The 13,064-nt window shown below is 42.2% G+C and overlaps 1 protein-coding gene across 1 annotated transcript in view; it reads right to left on the reverse strand.

Annotated features, from left to right (window-relative positions):
* Positions 1-9: 9 nt before the first annotated feature.
* The window catches only part of ctc1 (CTS telomere maintenance complex component 1), a 37,412-nt gene continuing 24,357 nt past the window's right edge, over positions 10-13,064 (reverse strand). The window contains exons 13-23 of the mRNA XM_051661488.1: positions 11,945-12,034; positions 11,621-11,749; positions 11,489-11,538; positions 11,137-11,243; positions 9,742-9,907; positions 9,575-9,649; positions 9,112-9,274; positions 8,952-9,016; positions 1,866-2,022; positions 1,651-1,765; positions 10-448 (exon numbers count right to left, since the gene is read on the reverse strand). Coding sequence (XP_051517448.1) covers positions 312-448; positions 1,651-1,765; positions 1,866-2,022; positions 8,952-9,016; positions 9,112-9,274; positions 9,575-9,649; positions 9,742-9,907; positions 11,137-11,243; positions 11,489-11,538; positions 11,621-11,749; positions 11,945-12,034 — 1,254 coding nt within the window. The 3' untranslated portion in view covers positions 10-311. The remainder of the gene's footprint in view (positions 449-1,650; positions 1,766-1,865; positions 2,023-8,951; positions 9,017-9,111; positions 9,275-9,574; positions 9,650-9,741; positions 9,908-11,136; positions 11,244-11,488; positions 11,539-11,620; positions 11,750-11,944; positions 12,035-13,064) is intronic.

Below are 13,064 nucleotides of genomic sequence, written 5' to 3' on the forward strand. Positions count from 1 at the left end.
CTTATCAAGTACATGAAATATTTCACTTTATTTCTGTTTTGAAAATAATACAAAAATGAAGTTTACACAATTATCTTCACTTCTAATAAAATACAATTGTATTCACAATCACTTTGATCTTTTTTTAATAAAAACTTCAAAGCACTTACGCATGAAAGGCAGAAAAAATGTAAACTATTCACAATAGTTTGTTACAATATAACACAAAACATGCAACAGCATTTGAATCACGTCTACATAATGTATTACACATGAATATGAAAAAGATGCTTTATTGTTTATCGTACATCTCTTTTTGCATTTGTTGTGCATCACTGAGTGTGTGAGTGTGTGTTACAGTGTGTGTGTGTGTGTGTGTGTATGTGTGTGCAGTGTAGCTGAAGTGCAGGTGTGAATCTGCTGATGAATTCTGTGAGTCCTCGACACACTTTCCTCAGGTGAGATTTACCTGAAACACACACGCACACACTTCATTTCTCCTCTGACTTGCTGTGTATGCACATTTATTCATTAATTGTATTCCATGGACAACAGTGGCAAGAAAAAGTATGTGAACCCTTTGGAATTAGCTGGTTTTCTGCATTAATTGGTCATCAAGTATAGACAAACACAATGTCCAAACAATTCAACATTAGTTTCATCAGTCCACAAAACATTTTCCCAGTAGCGTTGTGGAGTGTCAAGGTGGTCTTTATCAAACTTCAGATGCACAGAAATGTTTTTGTTGGAAAGCAGCGGCTTTCTTCTTGATGTCCTGCCATGAACACCATACCTGTTTAATGTTTTCCGTAGAGTAGACTCATGAACAGAGATGTTAACCAGTTCCAATGATGTCTTTATCTGTCACTCTAGGGTTCTTTATTACCTCATTGATCATTCTGCGGTGTGTCCTTTGAGTTATCTTGGCTGGATGGCCACTTCTAGTGAGAGTACCTATAGTACTAAATCATCTCCATTTATAGACAGTTTGTCTAACTGTGGACAGATGAATATCTAAACTCTTTGAGAGAACTATGTAACCCTTTCCACCTTTATGCAAAGCAACAATTCTTGACTGTAGCTCTTCTGAGATGTTTTTTGCAAGGCTTGGTCAATGTCAGGCTTGTGAATAGCAAACTCAAAATATTTGAGTGCTTTTTATAAGTCAAAGTAGCTCTAACCCACACCTTCAATCTTGTTTCATTAATCAGATGCCAGGTTTGCCAACTCCTGACGTAATTAGCCTAGGGGTTCACATACTTTTTCAAACCTACTCTGTGAATGATGTATTCAATATGTACAAGAACAATACAATAATTTGTGTGTTATTAGCTAAAACAGATTGTGTTTTTCATTATTGTAGCTTAGATGAAGCTCAAACCAGATTTTAAGACAAATGAAATTAAGAAAAATGTATTCTATGATTTATTCTATTGAGCGTAAAACAACAAATGCAGCAATGTGTCGTCCAGTAAAAGGAATTATCTGCATTATCGGATTGTTTAAAAACAGCTGATTATTCCCTGTCAAGCGGGGACGAAAACACGTTCAAGACATGGAGAAAGATGTACAGAAGTTAACTGAGAGCTACCGGTCAACACTAGTTTAACAGTGTGATGTCACCTGGTCAAAGCAAAGCAGAACTGACTGTACTAAATAACTGTGTGTTACCTGTTTTGTGTGTTCGTTGTCGGCAGGTGAGGTGAATTTGTCGACACACTGTGTTACTGGAGCACAAACAGCACAAATACTGAACCAGACAATCATCAGGATCCACATCACACATCTACAAACACACAAACACATATACACACAAACACAGGTTAGTGAACACATGAATTGAATGAAGTGCTCGTACGTAAATGTATGTACATTAAATTACTCACCATGTTCCGCCCACGTATGTACACCCTCACAAGACCTTTGACCCTGACGTGTCTCTGAAGCCCCTCCCACTGAGCCGCATCCAGCATCAGCAGATCAGAGATGGTATCAGAGGAGAACCAGACCTGAGCTTCAGCAGAACCGTCCTCTAACACAACCCTAAACATACACACACACACACACACATATATATTTCACTATATTAGTGAGGACATCTCACTGACACAATAACGATTATAAGCTTTATTTAGCACCTTTAAAGGTAGCTTCTCAAGGCACTTTACATAGAAAAAGAACAAAAAGCATACATAAACATGCATATTAAAACAGAATACAAAAAATTTAATAATCAAGTAAAAGCTGTCCTGAAATAGTATGTTTTAAGGATTCAAGGTCTGTTCACACTGGTGCAATTGTTAATTCCGAACGAGCTTTTGAATGGGAACAGTGGATTCCAATGGCACTATTCATACAAAGTGCGACAAATCATCTGCTGACAATCCGAAGGTTTTTTTTACAGGCTGCAATGAAAACTAAATGAGATAAGAGCTTTTAGTCATTTTTCCCGAGTCGCTGCGGCCGAGGTGGGGAAGTAGCCAAACTCCCAGTGTGTGGTCTGCCAACTGCTGCTGCTGACTGGGGAAGCCCAACTTGCAGCCCATCAACTTCTGGTCAGCAACCTCCTAGTGTACGAGGATCTGAAAAGAGCCATCTTGCAGCGGGTCAGCCGCAGCCTGGAGTAACATCACCAGTGATTCCGGTCACTGACGCTTGGTGAGTACAGCCACCCATTCGCCTTCTCCCGACAGCTCCGTGATGCCTGCCGAAGGCGGATGCTGGCTGAAGATCACGACACCGAGGAGCTACTCGATCTGGTGGTACTGGAGCAGTTCATCGCCCGGCTACTGAAAGGGACAGCGGAGTGGGTCCAGTGCCACCAACCGGTGTCACTGGATGGGGCAGTCCAGCTGGCTCAGGACCATATGGCGGCGTATTCGGGGGCTGGTGAGTCCTCTTCTTCTCTCTCTCTCTCTCTCTCCCTCCTCCCTCACCCTTCCCCACTCCTTTCCCTAATCCTGTTCCTGTTCCCTGGAAACAGGGAATTCCTACCCCAAAACAGGCTCCCCAGTCCCGTGGGCCATTTGTCCTGCCAGTTTCCTCTAACCCTCTTTGCTCTCCCCCACAGGCTGGTGAATCCGCAACCGTGGGTGTGGGCCTGAAGTCTGGCCTGGTCTGCTGGAGCTGCGGGGAACCTGGGCATTTCTAGGACCGATGTCTCACAATGGAGGTGGAGACACTGGTCCGGGTCCCCGACATGCCACAGGCCGCCCCCGATCGAGCAGGAGCGTATCGGATACCTGTGAGTATTACTGGGGGGTACATATCAAGCCTTGGTGGATTCAGGCTGTAATCAAACCTCCATTCACCAAAACTTGGTTCAATCCTAGGCTTTGTATTCAAGCTGGTGGGTGAGGTAAGGTGAATGCATGGGGATATACAACACAATTACCCCTTAGTGCCCATCACTATTCAATTCATAGGGCAAAAGCATAGAATAGAGGCGGCAGTAACTCCCCGCCTCACCCATTCGTTAATTTTGGGTACGAATTGGCTGGAATTTACAACTTTGTTGAGGGGAATTTGTGTGGATGAGTCCTATAATTCCCTGCAGGGGATTCCCCTCTGGAGCAGACATGAGATGAGACCCTTATGCACACCTTTGACCAAGTGAATGTGATTGATGGTCAACGCCTCCAGCCAGTCATTGCACTCTCATACCTGTATTTTTCGATTATTAAAGATCGGTTGTATCGAGTGATGCAGGACGCTCAGACAAAGGAGGATACAACCCAATTGTTAGTACAGAAGAGCCGTCGGGAAATATTATTCCAGACGGCTCATTATAATACGATGGCATGTCAATTAGGGCAGGGAAACACTAGACCGTCTTGATGGCCCGTTTCTATTGGCCGGGCATTCGCGGGGATGTTCGCATGTGGAGTGCGGCATGCCATGAATGTCAGTTGGTGAATCCCACGGACACAACAAAAGCACCAATGCGCCCCCTTCCATTGATCGAGGTCCCCTTCGAAAGAATTGGCATGGACCTTGTCGGGCCATTAGAGCGGACGGCACATGGGCATCGCTTTGTGTTGGTTCTCGTGGATTATGCAATGCAATATCAGGAACCAGTGCACTCTTCTGAATAATCTCCCAAGTGGGGATTCCGAAAAAAATCCTCACTGATCAGAGCAAAAATTGGGACAAGTGGCTCGAGCCCCTATTATTTTCAGTACGAGAGGTCCCGCAAGCCTCCACAGGGTTCTTCCCATTCTAATTATTGTACAGGTGTCGACCGCACGGTGTGCTCGACGTCCTACGGGAAAATTGGGAGGAGGGACCCTCAAACAGCAAAAACGAAATTCAATACGTTCTTGACCTGAGAGCAAAACTCCACACACTGGGGTGATTAACACAGGAAAATTTGCACCAGGCTCAAGAATGTCAAAGCCAGATGTATAATAAGGGTACTTGACTACGGGAATTTGCACCAGGCGACCAAGTCCTTGTATTACTCCCCACACTGAGCTCTAAATTAATCGCCAAGTGGCAAGGACCCTTTGAGATCACACGGCAAGTCTGGGAAATAGATTATGAGTTAAACGAAGGTATAGAGGCGAGCACGTCAGATTTACCACCTCAATCTCCTAAAACCATGGAGAGAGGTGGTCTCCGTGACTTTGGCGACAGTGGTTCCGGAGAGGGAGGAGCTCGGACCGGAGGTGAACTTAAAAGCCATAGAGCAAGTCACCCTGGTCACTTGCAAGAGACCACCTCTCACCGGCACAAGTCACGGAGGTTGCAAGGTTGCAAGGAGAATTCTCAGACATTTTCTCGCCTTTTCCCAGTCATACAAATCTCATAGAGCACCATATTGTAATGACCCCGGGGTAATGGTATGCAGTCGACCCTACCGGTTACCCGAACACAAAAAAAGTGGTTTGGGAAGAATTAAAGGCCATACTAGATATGGGGGTCATAGAAGAATCCCACAGTGACTGGGCCAGCCCGGTGGTGCTGGTTCCGAAGAGTGATGGCTCGGTCTGGTTCTGTGTGGATTATAGAAAAGTCAGTGCGGTGTCTAAATTTGATGCATACCCAATGCCTCGGCTTGATGAACTGCTCGATCGGTTAGGCGCAGCTTGCTTTTATTTGACACTGGATTTGACAAAGGGATATTGGCAGATCCCCTTAACTCCCATGTCCCATGAAGAAAACTGCATTTTCCACACCGTTCGGATTACATCAATTTGTCACCCTTTCTTTTGGTTTGTTCGGGGCCCTGGCTACGTTTCAGAGGCTCATGAATAGAATCCTCAGACTGCACGTCGCTTACACCGCTGGATGATATCATTATTTATATTAATGATGGGCAGCGGCATCTGCAGCATCTGAGGGCTGTCCTGAAGTCGTTGAGACATGCAGGACTCATTGCAAAACCTTAGAAGTGTGCAATTGGACGGGTGGAAGTACGGTATCTGGGCTTCCATTTGGGTCATGGGCAGGCGTGGCCCCAAATTGATAAGACCGCTGCAAATGCAGCCTGCCCGAGACCTAAGACCAAAAAGGAGGTGAGACAGTTGCTGGGGCTGGCTGGCTATTATCGTAGGTTTGTGCCCAACTTTTCAACCGTCACCAGCCCACTGACTGACCAGATCCTGTCCAGTGGACAGAGTCGTGCCAGCAGGCGTTCATGCAAGTGAAAGCTGCACTCTGTGGCAGGCCGTTATTGCACTCTCCTAACTTCTCTCTCCCTTTTATCTTGCAGACGGACACATCGGACAAGGGGTTGAGAGCGGCACTGTCCCAGTACATGCTGAACATTAGTCGCAAGCTCTCGCTGAGAGAGACTAAGTACAGCACTATCGAGAAGGAGTGTTTGGCCATCAAGTGGGCGGTCCTCACCCTCCGGTACTATCTGTTGGGACATGCTTTACTCTCTGTTCAGACCATGCCCCCCTCTGGTGGCTCCAACACATGATGGATACCAATGTGTGGATCACCCGTTGGTATCTAGCTCTCCAGCCTTTTAAGTTCGAGGTGGTCCACAGGCTGGGGGCGCAGATGCCTGTTGCGGATTTCCTCTCCGGGGGAGAGAAAGTGACAGGCCATATGGCTCCCTGGCCAAACAAAAATTAGTCCGCGGTCTCTGACACTTTCGACTTGTCAATCATTTTGCGCATTCTCATAGAATTTAGGCTTAATGCCATTTTTATGCCATGTTGTTCATAACAGTTGTCAGTTGAGGGTGCTATTTTGCCACTGTTGCTTTTAACAACCATTTCTGCTATCAATAAAGCTAATTTCGTATCTTTGGAGGGCGGGGTTTTGGAAAGAGGGGGCGTGGCTAATCCAACAGCTCAGTCTCATGGAAGTAGAATGGCTAAAATCGCTTACAGTCCCTTTAATGTACATAATTTAATATGTAAATCAATGTCCCTGTACTCATGGCATTTAAAATAACAGTGAGGTTCAGCAGTTCATTTGGACTAAACTTGTAGTAAAATCCCATAAAAAGATTTGTTACATGCAATGTTTTAGACAAACAAACTGCAGAACCACACTGCTATTTTTATTACAAGGATAATATAATAAAGGACTGCAATCATTTAAATAAAGAAAAGACCGTGAGCAGTGTTTTCTTTAATATTATTTTTAATATATGCATCCTATTTTATACTATACTGATATTTTTTTTTCTCCCCTTTTCTCCCCAATTTGGAATGCCCAATTCCCAATGCGCTCTAAGTCCTCGTGGTGGTGGAGGACGAATCTGAGACCTTCAATTCTCGCATCTTATCAAGTGGCTTGTTGAGCGTGTTACTGTGGAGACGTAGTGCGTGTGGAGGCTTCACGCTATTCTCCGTGGCATCTACGCACAACTCACCACGAGAACCACATTATAGCGACCATGTGGAGGTTAACCCATGTGACTTTAGCAGTAGCTCAAACCCTGTTGCCTACTGAAGCTAAGCAGGGTTGAGCCTGGTCAGTACCTGGATGGGAGACCTCCTGGGAAAACTAAGGTTGCTGCTGGAAGAGGTATTAGGGAGTCCAGCAGGGTGTGCTCAAATTCCCCCATTGGCCCTTATCAATCATGGCTTCCTAATAATCCCCATCCATTAACTGGCTCTATCACTCCACTCTCTCCACCAATAGCTGGTGTGTGGTGAGCGTACTGGTGCACTATGGCTGCCGTCGCATCATCCAGGTGGATGCTGCACACTGGTGGTGGTTGAGGAGAGTCCCCTGTTCACTGTGTAAAGCGCTTTGAGTGTAGTGTCAGAAAAGCGCTATATAAATGTAACATTCATTCATTCATTCATTCTACCCTCCCTAGCAACCGGGCCAATTTGGTTGCTTAGGAGACCTGGCTGGAGTCACTCAGCATGCCCAGGATTCTAACTCGCGACTCCAGGGGTGGTAGTCAGCATCTTTACTCGCTGAGATACCCAAGCCCCCTATACTGATATTCTTTATGTAAATTTTGCCATGCCATACTCCTAGCAAAATACTGTACATGTGCAAATAAATATGCAACAGCGCTCTGTACTCATCTCACTCACATAAAACACACAGATTATATACTCCTCAAAATGCATCAACATCATGGAAAGAACATAATGAAACAGTTATGATGAATTAGGTACATAAATGCTTTAAAGGGGTCATAAAAATGGAGAATCAAATTTTCCTTGATATTGACATATAAGAGGTAACTGTATTATAAAAACATACTGTAAAGTTCTGAACTGAAAACTTCCTCCCCAGTCTAAATAGAGCATTTATAGTTGCAACCCTGCTGAAACATCTCGTTTTCAAATCTGTCTGTTCTTGACGTCATGACACATTGCTCATTTTTATTTACACATCCCACAACATTGCACCCTTGGCCCCGCCCACTAGCATGCAGTCCAAGAGAGCAGGCCTTGTGTGGCTAACTATTCATAACATAACACCTAAGGGGAACCATCTGGACTATTTTGAATTATTTTGTATATGAACATGAACTACACAGACTCTTTGATCACTGTCATGTATCTCGCCATTTTTAAAAGATGCAGTGTCAACTTACAACTCTGAAAGGAAGAAGCAATTGTCTCAACGTCATGGACGCGTTCTTTTGCCCATCTGCACTATTTTTAATTGTTGGTGTATGTAAACATAGGACGTCTTTGACAATGGACATCTTTGAACGTTTCGGAGTGTTTCCAGTGATGTGCACCTCAGTGCGCCTTCAGTATGTGTGTGCGTAATAATGTGTTGGATGTGCGTTATGTGTAAACCCTGAAATTTTGTTTTATAATGTTGTAGAGCTTGTTCATTCTCTTCCGAAAGAGTTTGCTGTATTTGAGGGGCTGCATGATGTTAGCCAATCATAACAGTGGCCGTTTACATTGAAGTTTTAAAGAGATGCTTATGCCAAAACCGAGTGTATCAGACAGAGGGCCAAAAACATGGCGGAAAAGGATCATACCTTACTAAATTGTGACTGTTTTGGTGCGAAAAAACCTTTATAACATTATCACAGGACCTCAGGGAAGATAATAATATTATAAAAAATAGCAATTCATGACCCCTTTAACAGCGTTCCAATATTTTAATCTCTAACAGCTGAAGGTGTGGGCAGGAGACTGGTATAAATGTGTGTAAACAGCAACAGCGCCACCTACTGTAAAGGGGTGAAATAGTTTTAGGTTTATTTATTTTTTTAACAGACTCTGTGTGAATAGACCTTCCCTCAGAGCTTTGTCTCGCAAAATTGTCACGGATTTGGTGTGAACAGACCTTAACAATGGATTTTATGTGAAGGTTATGATATTTTCTATATCCTAACCCTCACACACCTGTTAATATCATGGTACATTTAAAGCAAGAGTATTTTTAAGCAGAGAGGAGTGCTAAAACTCTCCTCACAAGTCATGTCTATAACATGTTTATAACATGTGTATTAGTGATGACATTTTCAAACATTTGGCCCTCACAAGTATAGCCAAACCTGTACACACACACGCACACACACTCACTTTGCTTCGGCTTGAAACACTGCACTGTTCGAATCACATGCGGGGTGAGTTCGGCTACAGGAAGACTGTAAATACAAAAAGGTCACAGGGTCACCATACAAGACACACACATAGATGATAACACACACGTGATGACATCATCTGAGGACGAGTCCAGTACCTGTTTGAAGACACTCCCACAGAGAGAACACGTCCACTGCAGCCGTAGAGATAACACACACACAACATGACCTTTAACCTCAGCGACGACACACTGCTGTGTTCGGCCTGATGCCCATTCACCCAACAGCATCATGGGAGGGCACGACTGACACCCAACCAACCTGCAGAGAGAGAAATTATTTCTGATTTGAAATAAATGCATCGAGTTTAAACATGAAATAATATGAATCAAAATGAAGTACGTGTGCAATTTCTAGGGGACAAAACTCATAAATTTGTGAATGATTAGATGTTTATGCGTAATTCATATCATTAAAAAACGTCTACTACAGCAGATATATAAATGTCTTTTAACTAAATTCCAATTAATTTCAACTTAGTTCAACTCAATTTACAATTTTGCATCTTGTTTGCTACCTCAAACTCAAATTCAGGAATCAAATGAAATAAAAAGATCTTACCGTGAGTTAACTGGCCCCAAACCAGTGACAGTCACACAACTGATGGGCAGAGAACGGCAATACACGTTACACACTCTGAAACACACAACACACACAATCACACACTAGAATCATGACACAGACTTCAAGTTTCTAGAGCACATCAGATGAAATATGAGAAGTCTGACCGCGACACTTTGCGCTGGAAGTGATGCAGTAGAACGGTTGCCCCGGCGATGAGTCCAGGTGTGTACGGCCCACATGACAAATCCACATACACCTGAATGATCTGACCAGCAGATTCACAATCCTGAACCGTCAAACGGACCTTCAGATCCCGTTCAGTGTTTCCATCTGGATATTAATACATAATAGAGAGATTTCTGTGAGACTTATGAACATGAGGGAATAAACGAGTCCAGAACAATCAGTAAACTCTCTCTCATTTGATTATTGCAAAACCTGACTCTGAGTTTTTATTCTTCAATATCCATATTGAGGACCCAGCTGTCACCCCTTACAGCTTATGGTGGAAGAATGCGGGCAATTTTATCGGTGTCAACTTGATCAACCAACAAAAATAAGATAGTCCCTAACAAAGTAATAAAATCGACCTGTCTGGTGGAGAGATTGAGTGAGGCGCTGCTGTCAGTACCTCAATAAAAGAGGCCTAAGACACCCCGCGCTCTTTACCGAGAGTGGGCGGGAGTGGTTCTGACAGTCCATGCTTATGTTCCCATCCTCACTTGGAGACTTTATTAAGAATCTAGCAGTGGCTAGATATCACAACCAGATGTAGTGGTATCTTGATTAGAATGTGAGGATGTCCTTGTGTCATTGGAGACATCCGCAGAAGGATGGTGCAAATAATAGTCTGCAGACTTTGAATGGGAAAACTTCGTCTCTCTTGGTGTCTCCACTCAGACAGGGGTGCCCCGAGTTTAGGAAAAGATAGATAGCAGATTCTTTTATTTCAGATTAGATATTCATTTTTCTTTTATTTTTTTGTTTTATATACACAATGTAGGCATTGGTTGATCATGGGTACACTGAGATCTGCCTTTGAGACTAAAATTAAAGGAAAAGAAATTCAAAAATGATTTGGATTATTTCATGTTCTCTGCTTTTTCAATTTGCTGAAGTCGTGCCCTTAATACCTGTTCTCCTGATTTTTATGCTATTTTATTATTTCTATTTTATTTTTATATAACTTTTTCTCAATGTGTGTATTACTTTTTATTCTTGTTTCATGTTCTTAATTTGCTTTTATTTTTATGTATCTTGTATTTTCTTTAAAATGTATATGTAAAGCACTTTGAATTGCCATTGTGTATGCAATGTGCTATATAAATACACTTGCCTAAAGCATCTGAACAAGTCAAAAACAGTCTCATAGCTGTAAACATTAATTTTGCTGCTAATCTGTCAGTTATAATGTGTGGCAAATACACTCATATATACAGCAGTGCTTGCAAAGCCATACAATGTAATTCACTGATAATCTTTCATCAAATATAAAGACAATGTCTGGAAATAAGCTGCTTGTGAAAATGTAAACAGACAGATGGGAGGAGGGGTCAAACCTTTGGCAGCAGTCACTGACGGGATGCTGGGTTTGGTTGCCTTATCCTGCTGTAATGTGATTCGCTGAGAAATAACTCCATAAAAGGAGATGATATCAAGAGTAGAGCTGTCAAAACACAACAAACACACAGATCGAGTTACACACAGATTATGTGTGTGTGTATGTGTGTCAATATTAAAAACCGCCTTACAGTGGTTCATAAAGGCACTAAATAATATCTATTGATATCTAAAAAACAACAACATGTTTTTGGGGGGGTTGTCTATAGAATTTATAGTTCACTTATTTTGAGATCAACAGGCGTGTGTCTTTGAAGACTTTGAAGAAATGAATTTGAGTGTGATTTATACCTGGAGTGAAGAACTTCAGATACTGTCATTAATGAAGGAACATCTGCAGCCTGATGAAACAAAACAAATACACAACCATTAAAACATTTGTGTACTTGTATTGTATCTGTACACTTGTATGTGTGTGTGTACCTGTGTGTCAGGCAGTTGTTCAGTCAGTGTGTGTATGCGCCACTGTGGCAGCATCAGGAGGGTGGGGCTACTGAGCAGTTTAACTCCGCCCCTCACTGAAACACTCTCTGCTTTTAACACACTCACATCCTGACAGAAAAAGAGAGAATGGCACAAAATGACAAAACTGCAAAAACTTTCACAAAATCACAAGCTCCAATCTGATTGGCTGCTGTACGTAATGTCCAGGAGCATTTGTGTGTGTGTGTGTGTGTGTGTGAATGTGTGTCTGTGAGTGTGTGTGTGTGTGTGTGTGTGTGCTGTGTGTGTCTGTGTGTGTAATACCTCTGTGTTGAGAGCGATTAATCTGTACACAGTTCCAGGATTAAGGACTGGAAACCACCGAACACACACATCTGTAAAGTGCATCTCCATCTGTAACACACACACACACACACTTACAAATAAGATAATACCTTCAGGTACATTAAAACTACACTTCCACTAGATGGCAGCAAGTACTAGAAAAAATATTTTTCCTCTATCACATTCCATCACAGTGTACAGATCTAAAATGTAGGTGGCGCTCTAACACATTTTATTCCTCACAGATGTGCTCGTCCATAGACATTCAGTCTAATGTTACAGTTCAAGCAACACCCTCATTATTTCATTGAATATCTCGGCCTCTGAGTGGACTAGAAGATCAATCATTGGTGTCATTAGAAAGCTGAGATCCTTCCCTTTTGTGATGTTATAAAACATTTTATCATCAGTAGTCGATAAAATATTTACTAATGATTTGTTTTGTATGCTTTTCCTGCTGGATGGCATATTTTGTTCTGGACATCTAAGATATAACATTGGATTATTCACACAAGCAAGCTCACAGACAAGTAAACAACGGCTCATTTTTTAGAGAACTTCCTAATGTAAAAGCAGATATAAAGTTTTTAGCAATTTGGGGCTTACAGCAGCAGTTATCGGAGCATAAAAGAGACGTTTATATTTGATGTCTTAAAGAAATCATATTTTACATTGTGATTCTTTTGAAAATCTTTTGAAAATTGTGGTATTAGGACAACAAAATAACCTATACAGTCACATTCATGAGAGTGAGAGCTTTCATTTGATATATTACTTGTTTATTTAGGTGCTAAGTAAAGGACTTTTATTTTTATATAAATATTTCTACCCCATTACCACTAGGGGGCGCTAATTTGTGACACGGATTTTTCGAGGCCTTATTTTGCTATATTAAGAAACATAAATGCAGTAGTGATGGTTATCTCTGAAAAGTTCAGATTCTAAGCTTTCAAATAATACCTCATATGCCTGACTTATTTATATAGTATATGTTTTAAACGTTAACCTTTTTCTCGATATAGCACCCCCCTTTGGACCCGCAGGCAGGTCCAAAGAGTTTAACAGGTACAAAAAAATACAATAAAAAAAAAAGGTGAGT

Source organism: Myxocyprinus asiaticus, chromosome 29, assembly GCF_019703515.2.
Source record: "Myxocyprinus asiaticus isolate MX2 ecotype Aquarium Trade chromosome 29, UBuf_Myxa_2, whole genome shotgun sequence".
Classification (NCBI taxonomy): Eukaryota; Metazoa; Chordata; class Actinopteri; order Cypriniformes; family Catostomidae; genus Myxocyprinus; species Myxocyprinus asiaticus.